Source organism: Strix aluco, chromosome 15 (genome assembly GCF_031877795.1).
Source record: "Strix aluco isolate bStrAlu1 chromosome 15, bStrAlu1.hap1, whole genome shotgun sequence".
Classification (NCBI taxonomy): Eukaryota; Metazoa; Chordata; class Aves; order Strigiformes; family Strigidae; genus Strix; species Strix aluco.
Window position 1 is genome coordinate 9,304,059 of NC_133945.1, and position 18,325 is coordinate 9,322,383.

General features: G+C 38.1%; 1 protein-coding gene across 3 annotated transcripts in view; it reads right to left on the minus strand.

The window, feature by feature from the left end:
• The window catches only part of SDK1 (sidekick cell adhesion molecule 1), a 416,682-nt gene that overhangs the window by 149,501 nt on the left and 248,856 nt on the right, over positions 1-18,325 (minus strand). For all 3 annotated transcript variants that reach the window (XM_074840972.1, XM_074840973.1, XM_074840971.1), the window contains exons 6-7: positions 9,600-9,711; positions 8,175-8,365 (exon numbers count right to left, since the gene is read on the minus strand). In XM_074840972.1, the coding sequence (XP_074697073.1) occupies positions 8,175-8,365; positions 9,600-9,711 (303 nt within the window). The remainder of the gene's footprint in view (positions 1-8,174; positions 8,366-9,599; positions 9,712-18,325) is intronic.

The following is an 18,325-nucleotide window of genomic DNA, read 5'->3' on the forward strand; positions in this document are numbered from 1 at the left end:
ACAACATAGCATTTTATAGGACAGTTTGCTTCAGTATCTAAACTAAATTCCACCTCGCGAAGGCATGAAGCATATCAAATAAAGTGCTGTAGCACGTCAGAGAGCCAACATCAGAGGACAAGTGCGGCATAATTAAAAAAAATTCTTCTCAACTGTTATATTTCTTGAAAGCAAACAGATTTAATGCTTTAATTGAAGTTATAGTAATAATCATAAAAATCCACACTTTATCATTAGGACTAAAAGATATTAGACATTTAATTAAACAAAGAAAAGATTCCAGAAATTGTAGAGTATGCTGTCATGTAACTCTTTCTTCTATGCAGCACAAAATTGAAGAGCATCATGTCAAAGTCCCACAGGCATTAAGGTTGCAGTAATTATCACGGTAACTAAAAACTGTCATAGTCTGTTCAACGCAATTATCATCTGAGTACTGTTTTTAGAAGCATTTTATTTGATTATAACTAGAGTTCTGTTGTAGCATAGACAAACTCTCTGGAAAGTTTTAGAAAATACAGAAAAGACAATATAAGTAGCTTGTGAGAAAAATTTACTCGTATTTTCATTTTAAGGAAATCAAGTTTGAAAAAATGTAGTAAGCTACAACAAGATCCAAGGTCATCTGACCTGACCTTCTCTTAAATCTCTTCACCAACTATGTCTGAAAACCAGATGTGTAGTTTGTATTATTGATAGGCCATTAATATTTTCATAAATAAAACTAAAGTCACATATTTTTATCCTGCAAAATCTCATTTCTCCTTCTACCACCTGTAATGCAGCAAGTGTTGCTGCTATTTCGCAGGGATGACATGACATGCCATCAGCAAGCATCTGATTACAGTGCAAAACCCCCTTTCCCAGCACTCCTTCCCACTAACTACAATAAAATACTTGCTTAAGTGTACAGAACTGGGGTCTCATTTGAGCACCAATGGATATTACAATTCTGTATTCATTCCAAATAAAGTCAATCAATATTAGTCTTCGAAGTCCTGTGCAGAGGAGGTGGTGAAGTTGCAAAATAGCCTGGAATACTCATTTACCCAGCAAAACCAATAAAACAAGCTACCTGATTTATTATATTCTAATAATATACATGTGTTAACATTATTGATCCTTGCTGCCTAAATATAAAGCTATTAATAAATATGCATAATAAGTTGTGATTTATTGCATATGATCTCATGCGTTAATCTAAACAACAAATTGAAAAGCTGAACATTTAATTGAAATTCACTGATAGCACACTGTGTTTGACATGTTTGATCAACTAAGTTGCTGAGTGCCCCGCAATTCATCTAAGTACATGTTTTAACTCTGAGTACATGCTTTATTCTCATGCCATCTTCCAAGCCTTGTGTGATGTTTTCCTTGCACCCCACTTTCCAGAATCTTATGTTTTTAATTTCTGAACTTTCAGTGTAGTGTCCTTACTTACCTATGCATCTGTCTGTGGACACAGAGGTAAGTGTCCTTCTGTCCATCTCTCAAAATAAAGTTTGAATCTTTTGTTCGATGACAATTTAATTTGATTGTTAAGGGAGGAAAAGGGGAAAGGTGGCCAAAGTAGCGCAGGATCAAGACAGTATCCAGACACATACCCCCACATCCAGACATTCATTTCTAACTTTGGGCTGCGTCTATGGATGTCTCTTCAGTCAGTGACATTCAAGTGCATTTGCCTCCTCTTAGGGAATTCCTGACTGCACATCTTCCACCGCCCCTTTTATAAGGCACTCTGACCTTAATGGGGCAATTTCTAAACTTGGCAACCTTCAGCTGCCAGCTCTCAAACTTTCTCCTACATCAGCAACATATTCACACACCAGTGATAAATTTGCAGATTTATCTTCAGCATGGGCCTGCAGTCCAGCTGCAAAGCACTTAATGTGACCTCAAAGATGCTAGTGGTGCCATGACCACTGCTTATGTACTACCACTGCATACAGTTTCTGCAGTTATACTTGGCATATTTATACAGTCTGCTCTCCCAGTGCCTCTCCCAAAATCCTATCCTACAATCTGTGTTCCTTCCTTTAAATCCCATACAGGCTGTTATGCCATCCTCAGAGAAACTTATTACATTAAGAGATGCTTAGGTGAGCAGGTATCTAGCAATGAATTACCTGACAAGGAACTTGAAGTCAGTGACAACTGTCACTTAGCAAATTGGACTGTGATGTTATAAAAGGAAGATTCACATCAGCTTCTTCTGAAAGAAGCAGGAAGAAACGAAAGCAGACAAGACAGAGAAAGAGCAGGAGCAGCAGAAAGATGCAATCTAAAGGACACAGGCAACTCCCAGAGGACTTTCAGGGTGTAGGTGTGCCAACAGGCATGATTTCCAGTCTTCATCATGCCCAGACCACCTTTTCCCTTTCACTAAAGCCTACTGAACTCAATTCTTACAGCATTCCAGCAGCTGGAAGCGCTGCCAATTGCTATAATTGACATAGAGGGGTTGAGAGGCTGAGGCAACAACTGTGCATAGAGGGGTCAGATCTTATTCTTGCATGATAAGCACAGATATAGAAAACCTTCCAGAAGCAAGTCTACAAATTTACTGATTGTTAACTACGTGCTTCTGCTGTCTGGAGTTAGAGATAAGCCTGGATGGGAAGACTAATTCATAAGGGAATTCTGGAGGATCTAGAATACCACATGGACAATAGTGCTGTGGCATCCTAAGTCTAATATACATGGAAAATTAGTCTTGGCGATTTAAAGTATGAGAAAAGTATTGGTGTAGGTATACTCCTAGGGCTTTGAAATGAAACTGCGCTGCTTTTCCACATGCATGTGTTTTACACTAGCAACATGGGTGCTCAAAAGGTCCTTTGCAGTGAGGGTCTATGGCTTCAACAGAATTCAGGCTGCAGAAGAGACAGCTCTAGTTACAGAGGCTAGACAACTGAAATCTTGGCTCTAAGCTTTTCAGAAGAGTCAAATGTATCACCTGCACATCAGGTGTGTGCCTGAAGGCCTGTAGGCCCAGCATAAATTCCAACTGAAAAATTCAGGGTATCTCAATTTGGGTGCTATACTCCACCTGGTGAATACTATCAGAAAGAGGCCATAAAAATGCAGCAATATTTATAGGGGTCAGATGGTATTCTGAAGGGGCGTTCTGGATGTCTGTATATATGACTCTACTGAATATTTATAAGGCTTGGTTTGAATCACACAGTATGAATTTGAACATTTATTGTTGTAGGCAATAATCATGTATTGAAATTTAATATGTGTGGTGAAATTACGATGCCTTCCAAACTATATAACATGCCAGACACAAGCCCCCAGACACAGCAGTTCCTAGGAATGACAGTAGTCTGTTGGTATCAGGTCAAACATTTAATTTTTTGAAATTATAGAATCACAATAGCTAGAATAGAAAAGGCCCCATTACACTGAGTTCACCCCGCTGGCAGTGCAGCGAGCTAGGCAATGAGAGGGGTCACATCTCATATTAGACTGAGAGAAACAGATACTGTATTGTTAGGATATTGTATTGGTGTTTGATCTTAACTAAAAGGTCAAGAACAAGCAAAGGGGAAAATGAATATTTGAATATAAATGCATGCTTTTAATAGTTGTTGAGACTTTCAGGGTTTTTTGCACTACATACATCACTGCAAAGATAGCCTCTCTGCAAAGCCCTTGGGAGCCGGCAAAATTTGATACTGTTCTAACTTCCCCCACACAGAGTTACATGGTCACTGATTTTAACATTCAAAAGATAGCAGTCAGCATCCATTATATACCCTTCAAGCTGCATCGGAGATGTGTGACCTAATCCTAGATACATGCATGAAAGTCAGAAAGAACAGAGAAAGCCCCCGGGGCTCCTCCAAAGCTGAAATTCCTGCATCACTCAGAAATTCAGGCCTGCATATTTGAGAGGAAAATTGAGCCTTAAACATGGAAGCCTTTCCACAGCATTACCATAAACTAATATATTCAGTGAATATCCTTGGAAAGAATGGGGAACTGGAAACTTGAGAGTGCTTCGTAGGTACAAAGTCTGTAACTCCAGACAGTAGATCAGACTGTCCATGCTGGAAGAGAAGCCACATTGTACATGCAGCTGTAACAGGTTCCTTGAAGCAGGATCTTTCTTTGCATGAATATCAGGTTATAACAGAAAGAGATTAAAAGGTACTCTTAGTTTCTTGCTACTACCCCTTACTACGAGCTGCAGTCTGTGTGTTCTAAAACCTTCCAGCAGCACAGAGAACACATCTCCTGTTTGCAGAACTGAAAGAAGGGGGAACTTCTCCTGAATGTCAGAGACAGAACTGGACTTCCCAGAAGTCCCATTACTTCACTGTGGTAGAGGTCCTGTGGGCATTTGGGCCAAGGCTGTGTCCATCTCAAGAACCTCTGAGCCTTGCCAAATCAAAATGTCTCTGCTTTGAGCCCAAACTGAAGTTTAGGCAAGTCCAAAGACATTTTATATTATAGTTTTCCTAAAGTTTTTATTCTTTTCTTACACACAGTACATGAATGCAGTCATCATGGTCTTTTCTTAAGCTCAATGCATGAACACAATCATCATGAAAAATTACTTCCTCTGCTTTCAAGACATCATTTGTAGCATTTTAAAATGTCTAAGCTAGAGCCACCAGAGCTCTTGTTTCCAGAGATCTGAGCACAAGGTATTGAGGTGTCTAACTGCAGAGGAAAATAACTTCTGTTCAGGCAGCTGTATATACAGTCAATGCAAATTCATGAACAATGTCAATGCACAAAGAAGGCCCTTCTGCACCTCCACACTTGCTCCTGGAGAAGTAGGGTGAAGGAGGAATATCCCTATAGCTCACCTCAGAGCCTAGCCAGGTGGGCCCTCCATATTAACATCAGAATTTTTCTCATGTGTTCCTGAATCCCATGAAGCTCTATCCACACCTGACGAGAACATTTAAGAGAGTAGCCTTAAGAGAGAGACAGACCTACCACACTCCCTTATTGTCCTATTTTCAGAAAGAAACCTGTCCAGCTGGGATGTAAAAATTCTCTCTAGGAAACACCAAGATGAGAATAATACGTCTATTAATGTAGTTGTTCTGGGCACAAAACTGCTCCAAGAAGAAGGGAAGCTCTCTGCTGTGATTCTGCTTTGTTCCATCCTATTCCTTTGGCCAGACCAACAGGGCTTCAACATCTCATCACACCAGGCCATTCTTTCTAATTGTTTTTCTTCTCAGTTTGTCCAGATTTTACTTTCTGACTGCATCTGATTTAAAGAATAGTATGGATTTCATGTAATGGAAGGGTTTCGTTCCTCATTTTCTTAAGCTAAAATTCATAATTTCCCATAGAAAAATCACTTTAAAAATGACTACTGCAATCTGTTGCTAACGGAACTTGTGGAACTGGAGCAAAAGAATTTAAGATTAGCTCAGTTTTCAAATTGGTTTGCTCATGAGAAGACTCCTTAAATTACTTAATCTTCAAACTGTTAGTGATAAAACAAATGTGCTCTTATCTAATCTGCAACAAATCTTTCCAAACTGTTACTGTGCCAACTGAGGAACATGCTACCTTTAAAAAATTTATAACAACTGCAGCTAATAAAACCAGGGTTTGGAACCACTTCAGTTTATCTTTGCTGGAACAATATGAAGATGTCAGAAAGCTCTTTGTGACATTCAGAAGAAAATTGCAGTGTAGCACAAGACTAAAGGATTTTCTTCTTGCTTATGTATACTACTTTATTACATTAGAGATTCAGATTTTTCAAATATTATTGTGATTTTAATTTACAAACTGAGATGCACTCTCACAAATATTCTGAAAAAAATTCAGAGATAATATTGTAGGTCACAAATAATAATTTGAACTGAGTACATGATTTTGTACTAAGTTCCACTGCCTTCTAATAAAGCTCGTCAGCATCTGAGCCCACACTCAAGCTGTGTAACTTCCCTTAGTTGGGAAAGGCAAGGACTGATATATTTGTAAAAAAGCTTTGATTAACTCAGTATTTGTAATATCTTTGATGCATCTTTTTATCGTTACCTTTATTCTACCTGTTAATAGCAAAATACTTTTTTCTATTAATCCACAAAGGCTCTCATCATCATACTATTGAGGGTCTATATTTGATTTATTCCAAATCACTTTGAATACAAATGTCTTCTATTAACACAATTTCCTTTTCCTGTTAGTTAAGACCCCTTATTAAGTCCACACTGTGTTATCCTCCCAAGAAGTACAGCTCATTATCAGGTCACTATCAGTGTGTACAGACTACAAATATTTTACGTATGCAAATGGATAAGCATACTTGATTCTTTGTAAGTACTATGAGGGATACACCACAAAAATCCTTAGGTTTGAATCTTGTCTGCACTTTCCTCTAGAACCCATCCCTTGGCTAATTAAATAATGACCAGATCCATCCAAGAGTTCTAAGGTTTAATATAGTTATGTATTAACTACTAATCCTTTGATTTGGCTTCCTGTTTAGAATTAGAGATCCATCCTGCAGCTCAAGAAACTCATAAATAAAGAAATCTATCAGGCTTTGCTGACACATTGAGTAAACACCTGCAACTGAAGTGTCTTGTTCCATCACAAGGAAATAAAAGTAATTGGTAACCAATTTGTTTCTGCTTTCTTTCATCTGCTTGTTCTTATCTACAGGCCTTTTCATAACTTCATTCCCTGACAGCCTCCTAAAACTGGATAAGAAATAAATAAAACATTTAAAAATAAGAGAGCAGATAAGCTACTAAAGAAAGGCAGCACTGCTAGTTTAATATGATTCCCCAATGATTGTTTCTCAGTTTTATTGTAACTGTATTTAAGAATCTTTTACATTAACCAAGAGACTGCTTTAAGTATTGCGTTAGACTGGATCTGACAGCATAGCAGCGAAGTTAAACTAGTTACAATAAAATCTTATGAATAAGGAAGAATTTAAACAAAAACCATAAATAAGTGAAATCCGTCTCTGCTCCTTAAAGGGAAGGCGCGAGCTAATAATTCTACGAAACAGAATACAAAGAGAAAGACTGGAACCAAACTTCATTCAGCAGATAATAAATATAATAGAGACACAGTGCTACAAATGAACCTGGAACAGAGCTTTGCAGAGAGAAGAGCTGCTTTCTCATTTAGCATGAACTACTATAAATTGCTTTGGTAGAATACAGACCATCCAGCAGTCCTTAAAATTGTATTTTCAGAAAGCCAAAAGAGTGTAGAGAATTGTGTGCTGAATTCCCTCTGCAATGCATTACAGAAATGCACCTGCATGAATTCTGATCAACGCTGAGACTTGTCGCATTGCCAGAGCAATAACCTCTCCAGGACACTTGCACAGTTGTTACTGGGACTCTTACACGAAAGCTGGACTTTACACAATCAGCTCTGGCTTAAAACATGTAAATGTTTTAAACATCTCTTTTATTCTAAAAGTCCTAAAAAACTCTACATTGTGTGCAGTGTGCTAATTTGCATTATTATATCAGGATATGACATGCATGGTAACTACCATTTCTAAATTATAACCTTCTTGCTACAGCAAAACTCCAACACAGAGGTGACAGTGGAAACAGGCAGTGAAAGGGCACCAATGTCCCTCTAAAAATATTAAATCCAAAGTTTCCCTTGGAGTCGAAGGTCTAGCACGTAGCACCTATTTTAAAGGTATTTCCTTCTCCTTTTTGTTACCTCAGTAATGATATCTGCCTGCCTGTGTGCTCAGGAACGTCCTTGGCCCCCTGACTGGCACTTGCAGCAGACAACGCACAGAAGTGCTCCTAAAAGGCTTCTTTCGGAAATACAGGCACTTGACATATTAAAACTAGATGTCAGCAATCTGGGAGTTAATCAGAATTTAATGCATCTAAAAGCCAAGATGTGGAAGCTGCCCAATAAGGAATTTACCACCATATTTCCCCAACTTCTGATTAAATGTATAGTTTCACAGGGTATTCAGAATCACATCACTGTTTAAAGAAAATCTATTTGATGAATTTATATTCATGGGGAAGAACAGCTGAATTAATTTGGAAGATAACCCTCCTTCACCTCCTTTGTTCTGTTCTCCGAAGAAAGGTTCAAATGTAAGGTCAATGAAATATTAAGATATCAATTTTATTTCCTATTATACCTCAGCCCAGAGCCTGCTTTACTAAAAAACACATTGCCTTGAGAATTACCCATTATAGAAATGAAGGCTTTCGCTCTTGCTGGTTCCTCTGTGTTGTCTCTCAATTTTGCTTCACAGAAGTACATTCCCACATCAGCAGAGGTTGGGTTGGTGATAGTGAGTCGTCTCCCAAAACTGCTAACGCCAGTGGTTACTTTTACTCCGTTTCTCTTCCAGGTAATGCTTAGGCTCTCAAGAGGTCTGCCGAGGTTTAAAAAAATAAGCAAACAGGAATACAACAATATATATATATTACAGAATAATCTTGTCTGCAGTTATATAGCTATTATGACATTCATAGAATCATAGAATAGTTTGGGTTGGAAGGGACCTTAAAGATCATCTGGTTCCAACCCACCTACCATGGGCAGGGACACCTTCCACTAGCCCAGGTTGCTCAAAGCCCCGTCCAACCTGGCCTTGAACCCTTCCAGGGAGGGGGCAGCTACAGCTTCTCTGGGCAACCTGTGCCAGTGTCTCACCACCCTCACAGGGAAGAATTCCTTCCTTACATCTAACCTAAATCTCCCCTATTTCAGTTTAAAGCCATTACCCCTCATCCTATTCCTATACTCCATGATAAAAGAGTCCATCCCCACCTTTCCTCTAGGCCCCATTCACTATTAAGCAGTAAATGCATATATAACTTCTACACATCAAGACTACTCAAGTGGCATTATATAGGTACAGCTAATTGATACAGCAATAGAACTTAAGTGCTAATAATTTGAATTCTCTAAGCAAAAGAACTAAATACTGCTATGGGAATCAGCTGCATGGGAAGTGCTTTCATTACATCTCAATTACCAAAACAGTATTAATCATATCAAGAACATCTCTGCCCTCAGAGGGGAAAGTGAATCAGTTGGTCTTATCATCTCAGGACCTCAACTATTCACTTCCACCAGAATTCAATGCTATTCAAGGCCAACTAGATGGAAATATAGGAGAAATGCCGTGAACTCTATATTATGGTGCATTATGAACAGTTGAGCAATAATCACTGTAAAATGAGAGCATCTGTAATAAATTACTTCATAGGAGATCCTCGCTAATTTATTTACTAGGAAGCACAGACTGTTTAACAATATCACCTTTCATGTGAACAGGCAATACAGCTGAAATATTGTTAACCCTTAACATAACTTTTTCCTTAAGATAATGTCTGCTGATTGAACGACACTATACTTCTTTTCCTTCCTGTGTGAGCAACAGGTGGGAATGTAACTGCCTATATCCTTATTTGGCCAGAAAAATCAATATGTTTAATTCAGTAATGTTGGACAAACAAGATTATTCATAAGGTTACTCTGAAGAGCAAGCATTCTGCTTCAATCATTAAATTAATAAAAAAATGAAAATAACTTCCTATGTCCTTCTTAGAAAAGGACGGTGCATTAAAATGAATTCCTTATAACCCCGCTGCGGCTGTTACCTGGCATTGGCCACACACTCCAGCGTGATTTCACCGCTCCCTGCTACAACACTAGTATTCTGTGGAGGGATTACAATGACGGGAGCCACGGTGTCAGACGGGTCTGTGGCACCTGCATGGGCAGAAAGAAACCTTGTGAAGACTCTGTACATCTGCAAACGGCGAGGACCGACACGTTCCAGGCAAAGGATCTTGTCAAGGCACACCGCTGCAAATTTCACTCTTCAACCTCACCGTGGATTTTAATCTCCTCATTAAGGCGAGATCTTCAGCATGACCATTTTCAATGGCTTTCATTATACTGTACAAACACACTGTTTCAATATACTCAGCTTGGTATCATTCAAAACACATAACTCACAAGAACTACTCCCAGATGGAGTGCAGAGGCCATTCTCAAACATAGAGCAAATAAATTAAGCATCCTAAAAGTTTTCTATTGTAGAGCACTTTTATTTTTATCAAACACTGCTGACTTATACTTTTAAGACCTTTTCATGTTTTGTTTAATCTTACCACTTCCATACCATTTCAAAAGAGTCTGCCAATACTCATGTTAGTTCTTTAAAAAGATTTTACACACTAGGGAACAAATATAAAATTAACAAAGCAGCATATCACAGCAACTTCAATCCCTTTTTCTTATCAGGAAAGTAAATAACCCAAATCTGCAACTCTTTTGTGAGGCATCATACTGTAAATAATTTAGCTTATGCAACAGTCAGCAGACACTTAAAAAATGGTAAAAAGGCTGCTTGTAAATTTTCTCTGTATACATTTAGTAAGTGAATTAAAATACCCATGTATTCATAGGTACTTTGCTTCAAGCAACTCATTTGGGAAAGAAAAATTAGCTATTTTTTAGCTTGAATAACAGAGTAATAAAATTTTCTAAAGATACAGAATCCAATAAACGAATTATAGGGAAAAGTAATGAAAATAAAACTAAATTGATGGAAAAGCAAGCCAGTTTATCAAATGTTTTCTGCAAAGGAGGCTAACCCATGCCCATTAAGCAGAATGGGAAACTGACAAATGCGAGGTATGAACCCTGACGTTTGAGATAAGTCCCTGAAGAATAGAAAATGGATAGAAGATTCTTTGCTTATCTCGTTTGTATCTGGCATGCCAAAAGCCATTTGACATTTGATTTCACTGGTTGGACAGACAAAGGTTTTGGCAACGGGGCTCAGAATGTTCACAAGGTTAGCAGAGTTCTGAATTACTGACAAAATTTTTACCTTTTGACGTTTTTGTAATTGATAGCAAATAGTGTATTATGGGAGATGAAAGCACGTAGTATAATTTAAAAATTTTAAGAATACCACCCACGCATCTGAATAAATTCAAGCATCTAAGAATAGCACTTAAGGAAGCGGTAAGCACATATTTATTTCTTCCCATAAATATGCTCTGTTGACCTGACACGGCATCAATATGCAACTCACATGGGATCTCAAAAAACAAGCTTTTACTAGATTTTACTTCTGTTCAACAACATTCCTGGAAATATAATGCTATCAAGTAGCAAATCTATTTTCTAAGAAGATTTTCATGGTGGTCTTATGGGTATTCATGGCAGGAATTTTCCAGATAGTAATTGAAAAAATAGAAAACAAGCAACGATCAGATTAGCAGCTTCCTACTGATGAGAAGAAATAATTTCAGCATTAGTGTACACCACTACTTCTGTGCAAGATGAAGGTTTACAACAGTAAATGCTAAAAGATCAACAAATAAGTTACCAATTTGGCAGTATTAATTTCTTATCTCCATCTGGAAAAGAGTAAAACCATTTGTTTGACTTATCAGCTCCCCTGAAGAATGGCTCAGCCCCACTAAAACCAACCCAAGAAGAGAAGCCAGCTTTGTTGTAAACTCTAGGAGTTCACCATATGTGAGTGGCTCTTTGTGCAGTGAGCAGATAAGCAGGGAAAAGTTTCCCCCCAGGAAAACATAAAATTTCTTTGACTTTATTACTGACCATAACAAGAATCTAAACAAAGTATGTGCTTATTTTCATTTTTTACCATCCCTGTTGATAAAGATTTTGAGCAAGTGAACTAATACTGATGTCATACAGAGGGTTCATCAAAACAGTTAGAACTTGGATTCTAAGTAATATACCTACAAAGGCCACCTACAGAAGTAACAAGCATATATAGAAACCAAAAACATTTCAAAGTATTATCTAAATAGGACACAGACAACGTGCATATTCCTATTTCATATTCAAAGACAGTTTAAGTTCCTTTTGCAGCACAAAGAAACCACTTGCCATAATTCATTCTGGCCACAATCCTGCCAAATAAAACCCATCAGGGACACTCCCATGGTTCCTTTTGCAGGGGGTAGTTTGCAGCTTTGTTTTGTGGCTAATCAAAATATCAAAGGAGGAATTTAGTTCTACTTTAAAGTAAAAATCTCAATAGGGCTCTAACGTGGGATCTGTGTGTCCCCCCCATCCTTTCAGAACTTCATTCTTTTGTAAGAAATCCACAGGTTGGAATATCAGAGTAGCCAGGTTCCTAATCTAGATAAGAAGTAACACTGTGATTTGGCTTTGATGATGTGATGCGGCAAATCAGAATTCAGTCAGGCTGTGGAAGGTAGAGAGCTATTTCAAACAATCAGATAATGAAAAACTACCCAGACTTTCCAAGTTTCTTATCCTACCTGTCAATAAAGCCACTCCATCCCTCTCCTACCTCCTAATGCACTACACAGACATGATTTTACTTGACTGGTGCTACACTAAAATACAATGCAGAATGTCATTGTTAGTAAACAGGCATTTTCTTTGAAAATCCTTTGTAGAAAAGAATTGATTTTTTTCCTCTCTTCCTTCACTGCTCCTTTTTTTACTTCATCAGACTTTTTCTTGTCCCAGTTTTCTAGGTGCCTACTATTTCTGTCTGGCTTTTCATACCCCTCTTCCTCCTGTGCCTCCCCTCCCTCTGCATTCATCACTGGCCATTTCCCCTCCCTGCCACCCCATGGTCCCCTATAGATATTTCACATTATTTAAGAACTGCTGATTTCCCATCTATCCTTTATTTCAAGGATTGAGCTTCAGTTTCTCCTATTAGTAGGAAATATTTATTAAAGACACTGAAATGGGAGAGCAATACAAATGAATATGAGAACAGAGTTACAGTAAGATGAATTAGTGAACAGGGGACCACTGTTCTCACCCATATTCTGAAGGAAAAGATCGTCTTTCCTTTCTATCTGCTTTCTGAACCCCTCCTCTCAGCTAAGTGAAGCAACATTAGGGGAGAACACTGACCCCAGAATTGTAGCCAAGGGATGCCTCACTATTGGACATAATAAGTCAGTGGGGAACTTGTAGAAAGCTGCAGAGACAAGGCTGAACGGCACTGAAGAACACTTAAGGGATGTGCTCTTATTCTGATTCTAGTCCTTAATAGGCAACTGGACAGAAAGACTGCCACCGGCAAGAGTCCTAATCCAAACAGAGTTTTCTCCAAAAAAGAGTGTGCTCTGCTTTGTTTCACATTGTATCTAGTTTGATCACAGCACTCACAGTATTTCCAATCTTCCCTTTGCTTCTAAACCCTCTCATTAAGACACTGTCTTAATTACTACCATTATCTATTAGGGCTCAGTAACTGAAGGGCCTTTAGGACCAGTCCCAACCAACCTTTGCGTCTTGGACTATCATAACACCAAAGATTCTGATGCACAGGTGGAGGGAGCTTATCTTGCAGATCTTTCAGCGGTTCCCATCCCCAGCTGCTCATGAAGCAGTTGGTGAACTGCTTCCATTTACCACCCAAAATATTAAGGTAAATTGGCACAAGTATTATATTTCCATATTAGACTTTTCTAAAGAAGTGGTGGATGAAGAAGAGCTAAAAAACCTGAAAAATAGAAACAAAAAAAAAAGAGAAAATGGAAAGGAGAAGATCTGGGGTTTTACTGTGTCTCTAAACATAAACTCCTCTCCAGACTGTGGCATTCAAGAGTCTGGCAATTCTGCACAAAGTAGAGATATACTAAGTAAAGAGAGAAAAAGAGAGTGAATACCTCTTGCACGGTCTATTTGTTTTTACCACCAGAGGCTGTGTGTGACTTCGCAGTGCTGGTCTTGGATCATACTGCTCTTCCCCCTTCTCTCCTCCCATCTGACCAAGAACGAAACCTGTCCCAAGTGGTCTAGAACACTGATTTTTTAATACTGATGAGCTGTAGAATTTTAATCTGTTATTTAAATACAATCATTATGTAGACCACCCCATCATCACTGAAAAAAAGTGTTTTTATCTCTCTACGTGTAACGTCATGTAAGGTACAGGGAATATTAAATATTATAAGTTACGTTTATAAAGATCACAGACTTTATCAAAGCCACGTGGGTGCTTAACTTTCCCAACAGAGATAAAATCTCACTCAGGCCATACAACTGAAGATACAAAAGATGCTTTCCCCTTCAGCAATGTATAAACATTAGGTTCTTTCCCAGATTTTACATTATGGCATGCAAAGTTTATCTATTTCTGTGTTTGTGGTGCAAAATACTAAGAGTATTACTTCAATAGATGCTCAAATTAATCTCAGAGAGAAATGGTGCAAACCAGCCTTAATAAAAGTTGAGAGATAGTGTTTATCTCTTGAAAAGAAGCAAGAAGTTTGAGTTCAGACTTGAGAAAAATGACAAGCCTTATTTTTGAGGCTTGCTTATAGGTCCCAACCCTCTGAAGACAATACAGACAAGGTGACCATAAGCAGGAGGAGGGAGGATTGCCTAAATAATCAGCCAGATCATCCTCATTTACTTAGTATGGGGTAAGAGCCTGGAATGCAACACTGACTGCTAGTCATTCCTACCCTTACAGTGTTGGTTCCTACTGCAATTACTTCTCAGTGTCCTGTTTTCAGTGAAGAAGAAATCCTACAGGAATCAGTATCAAAAAATGAATTTACTTCTTCATATTATGAAATTTGTGTATGGGAGAAAAGTGCTTCACAGAAAAGAGAAAAGATCACCAGTACACCACCCTCAAGGTAATAGAGAAATTGAATACTTTAACAGAACTTTGAAACCATTTATAAGCTATCCTGAGAGAAAAAGATTAGAAAACCTTCACCATAAACTTCCTACAGACTTTCAGACTTGCACAGTATGCAGAAATGCCTTCGCAATTACTATGCAGGATACATGCAAAGCTTCATGTTACCAAATTATGGATACCTATATTAGAAAAAAAAGCAGAATAGAAGATAAGAGTCCAATTCAAATAGCAAAAATATTACACATAAATAGTTCAACATTATGGCATCAAGAATGTGCAATCTCTGCCTGTGTAACATAGAATATGTGAAAAGAGGAGAAATGACAATCGCCCAGCATCTCAAGATTGCTTGAAGGAAGAAAAAAAAAAAAAAAGATCTTACAAATACAAACTACCTAATAGAATATGTTTCACTTTTTCCAGGTACAGGCTGCAGATGGTTTGGATTATCAACCCATAATGGATTAATGCCCCTTTCCAGTACAAGATACACAACAGGAATTGGATCCTGATCAATAATAGATTAATTTCCCTTCCCCTTTGCAGTAGAAGACGCACAACAGGAATTGGAGCCTGATCAACAGACTAGCAAATGCTGACAGCTACCTGCAGGCACAAGAGAGAAGCATTATGCAAATAATGAAAAAAAGTGTAGTTTTCAATCATAAAACTCTATCCTAAAACACGTTTTTTGTCTATTTGTTCTCTGCTTATTAGAGTGATTATTAACAGATTATACAACAAAAGAGCAATAAGATAATAAAAGTTACCATTTCATTTCTTCCACTCTTATTCTAGCAAGAGAAGGGAAATATGTGATGCTGCTGTGCACTACTGTGCACTGTACAGGTCTGCTCAGATTTCTAGATGTAAAGAAAAATAACAGAGACTTTCCTGTGAGGATTCTTGGTCACATTTGTTTAGTTTGATGAATAACATTAAAACTCCAGATGGAGTTTTTTTGAGTCAAAAGAACATATTTATAAAATAATTAACAATCTAATGTCACAGGGATGGTATATGAAGAATTGTGAATTTTCAGTACCCAAGGGCATCTTAAGACTCCTCAAACACGTACGTATTAACATAACTTCTGATTTTGAACCTTTGAGAAAGTAGATTCTAGACTCAAAAAAATAAATAAGCAACAACATAAAAACTTAGCTTTATGGATCAAATTTATAGGGAAAATGACCTGGTTGTTTGAATCAAATCACAGCAAGTGAATTCTTATATATACAGTCCTCATCTTGATCCAGATATCAGACATCACAACATATGAATAAAACACCAGATGTGAAAAAAGTTTACAAAACACAAGTAAAACAAGTGAATGATCTAGGTCAGTTATATTTATTGACTCAATATACTCTTGTCAGTGCGACTAAGCTTTGTCCACATCAGATCAACCACATGATTCATTTCCACTACAAGTAAAATAAAATGGGGAAAAAAAAAAAGGGTCGAATAAAATAATAAAAACCAGGACAAATTACAGCAACTAGATCACAAATTAAATACCGAGTGTATGAGGGGGGATATGGTAAAGAAAAGAAATTACAACAGATTTTATCAACAACTACTGAGGAAGCCTCACATAAATGAATTGTGGCTGAATTGCTCACGTCATAAAGCAGTGCCTGAAAACCTGCACTCCTTCCTCTTCTATCCACCCCTTCTGGGCCTGTGTAATAGGCAGTATATGTTACAACAGTACTTCTGATGCATTTAACTTAGAAAAATAAAGTTACCTGAAGAAATTAACCTACAAAATGTGTGATTTACTCAGCCAAGCTTGCAATTCTGCAAGCAGTTCAAAATGGACTTAACTTCAAGTACTTGCTGGTTGGTTTGAAGAGAGTGAAAAACCTCATATTCCTAATTTAAGTAGATACATAATATTACAGAAACAGAGCCTTAAAGGAGAAAACGGAAAAGATATATTAATTATGCAAAACGTTGTCAAGAAGGTACATTATGCGTATGGAGCTTCCTGCTGACTGTCTGGAGCAGAGGACTAGAAAGCCAGCCTAGATCCCCATCTCTCTGACATCCCATCATGCAATCCCATTTCTGAACATACTGGGGCCTGTGGTAAAAACGTTGAGTTTTTTAATGTCACTTTTCTGGTTGGAAGGTTTCCTAGAGCTTTGTTGTTCAACCTGTTAAAAACACTCCTAATTTCCAGCTTAAATGTATTCATGGCCAATGTACCCCATTTGTTTTTCTGCCAAATCTGTCCTTTAGCTTAAATAGCTGTTTTCTCTCTCTCTCTGATGTTTATGTCCTAAAGTATTTATAGAAAACAATCATACTCTTTCACAGTCTTAATTTTACTTAGCTAAACAAGCCCAACTTTTCTTGTCTGACAAGTTTGAAAGGATTCGCTGAAATATATACAAATAAAAGAATAGGAGCAAGGGTGAAAAAAAAAAAAGCTAACATCACACTATAAATGTTTCCAAATGTTTAAACAAATAACAACCACGTTTGTAACAGCTTTTTTTCCCCTTTGTAAGGACTTTCACACAGACTGCAAGAGCTGTTAGTTTTAGCCCTAGGGAAAGATTAATGGAGAACTCGACTCTATCCACAAGATGACTTTTGTGTGTAGATACTACAGCAAAGAGCAGCTTTATATATTTTATTAGATAAAACAGAGCCTAAAATACAAGTTGAGAAGCTTCTAAAACGTTGTACAGAGTTTTAGGGTCTATTCCTGGGCACAATGAGACACAGAGGCCTAAACACGGTTGATTTCCAAACAGAAAATGTGTTTCTGTAAAGCGCAGCTGCACACACGCTGGTGGTGCAACACTCCAGTGCCCAAGCAGAGGAACCACCGGTGGGACAGTTCATGGTGAGACAGCCTCTCCAGCTTCTCTGTCACCAGTTCTGCTCCACACACTGGGACAGGGATGGGAGATCTGCCACTTTTTTTTTTTTCCTGATTTTGCCCTTTTTCTCCAGGCCTTTAAGTGCAGGTGACCCAGTTATTTGGGGGTCAGTCCTCCACAGAACAGACTTGTTCCTCCTCTTTTCTACTACCTGAGGTTGTCAAACTCACTTTATGCTTTAGGACTACTTTGGAAATAAATTTCTAGTGTTGTCCCATGTAGTTTTAAGGAAATTAAGCTTCTGCTTAGTTACACAGCTCCCTGTGATGATTCAGCAACTAAATTCAAAAGCAGACCATATTTCTGCTCCAACACTCTGAAATTCCCTTCTCACAACTCCTCGTGCAAAAAGAGCAATTTGGAAGTGACCTGACCTTCCCCCATGCATGGTGAACAGTTTCTTTCTGCCTAGAAACTTATCATCCAGCACATCATTAGAGCTTTTAACATGAAAAAATATATAGCCTCAAGCTATTCTAGCTAAAGAACACTCAGGTGACTTTTCAATTCACCGGATAGCTTTAATATCAGCTATATAAGTGGATAGAGTGTGTAATCTTATTCAACAGCAGTTAAAAGGGGGGGAAAAAAATATCCATGGTCTAGCAGTGGAATCTATTAGCCTCCGAGTCATCCTCAAAGTGATGCGAGAGGCAACAAGCACAGCAGCCCGCTGCAGCCAGCCGGCTGGGCGAGCGGCCTCTGCAGCCAGCATCCAGAACCTCTGGGTTTTGAGCAGTATAATCCAAAACACGCTTATGTTTAAAAAGATTTTAAAATAACTCATCAGTGG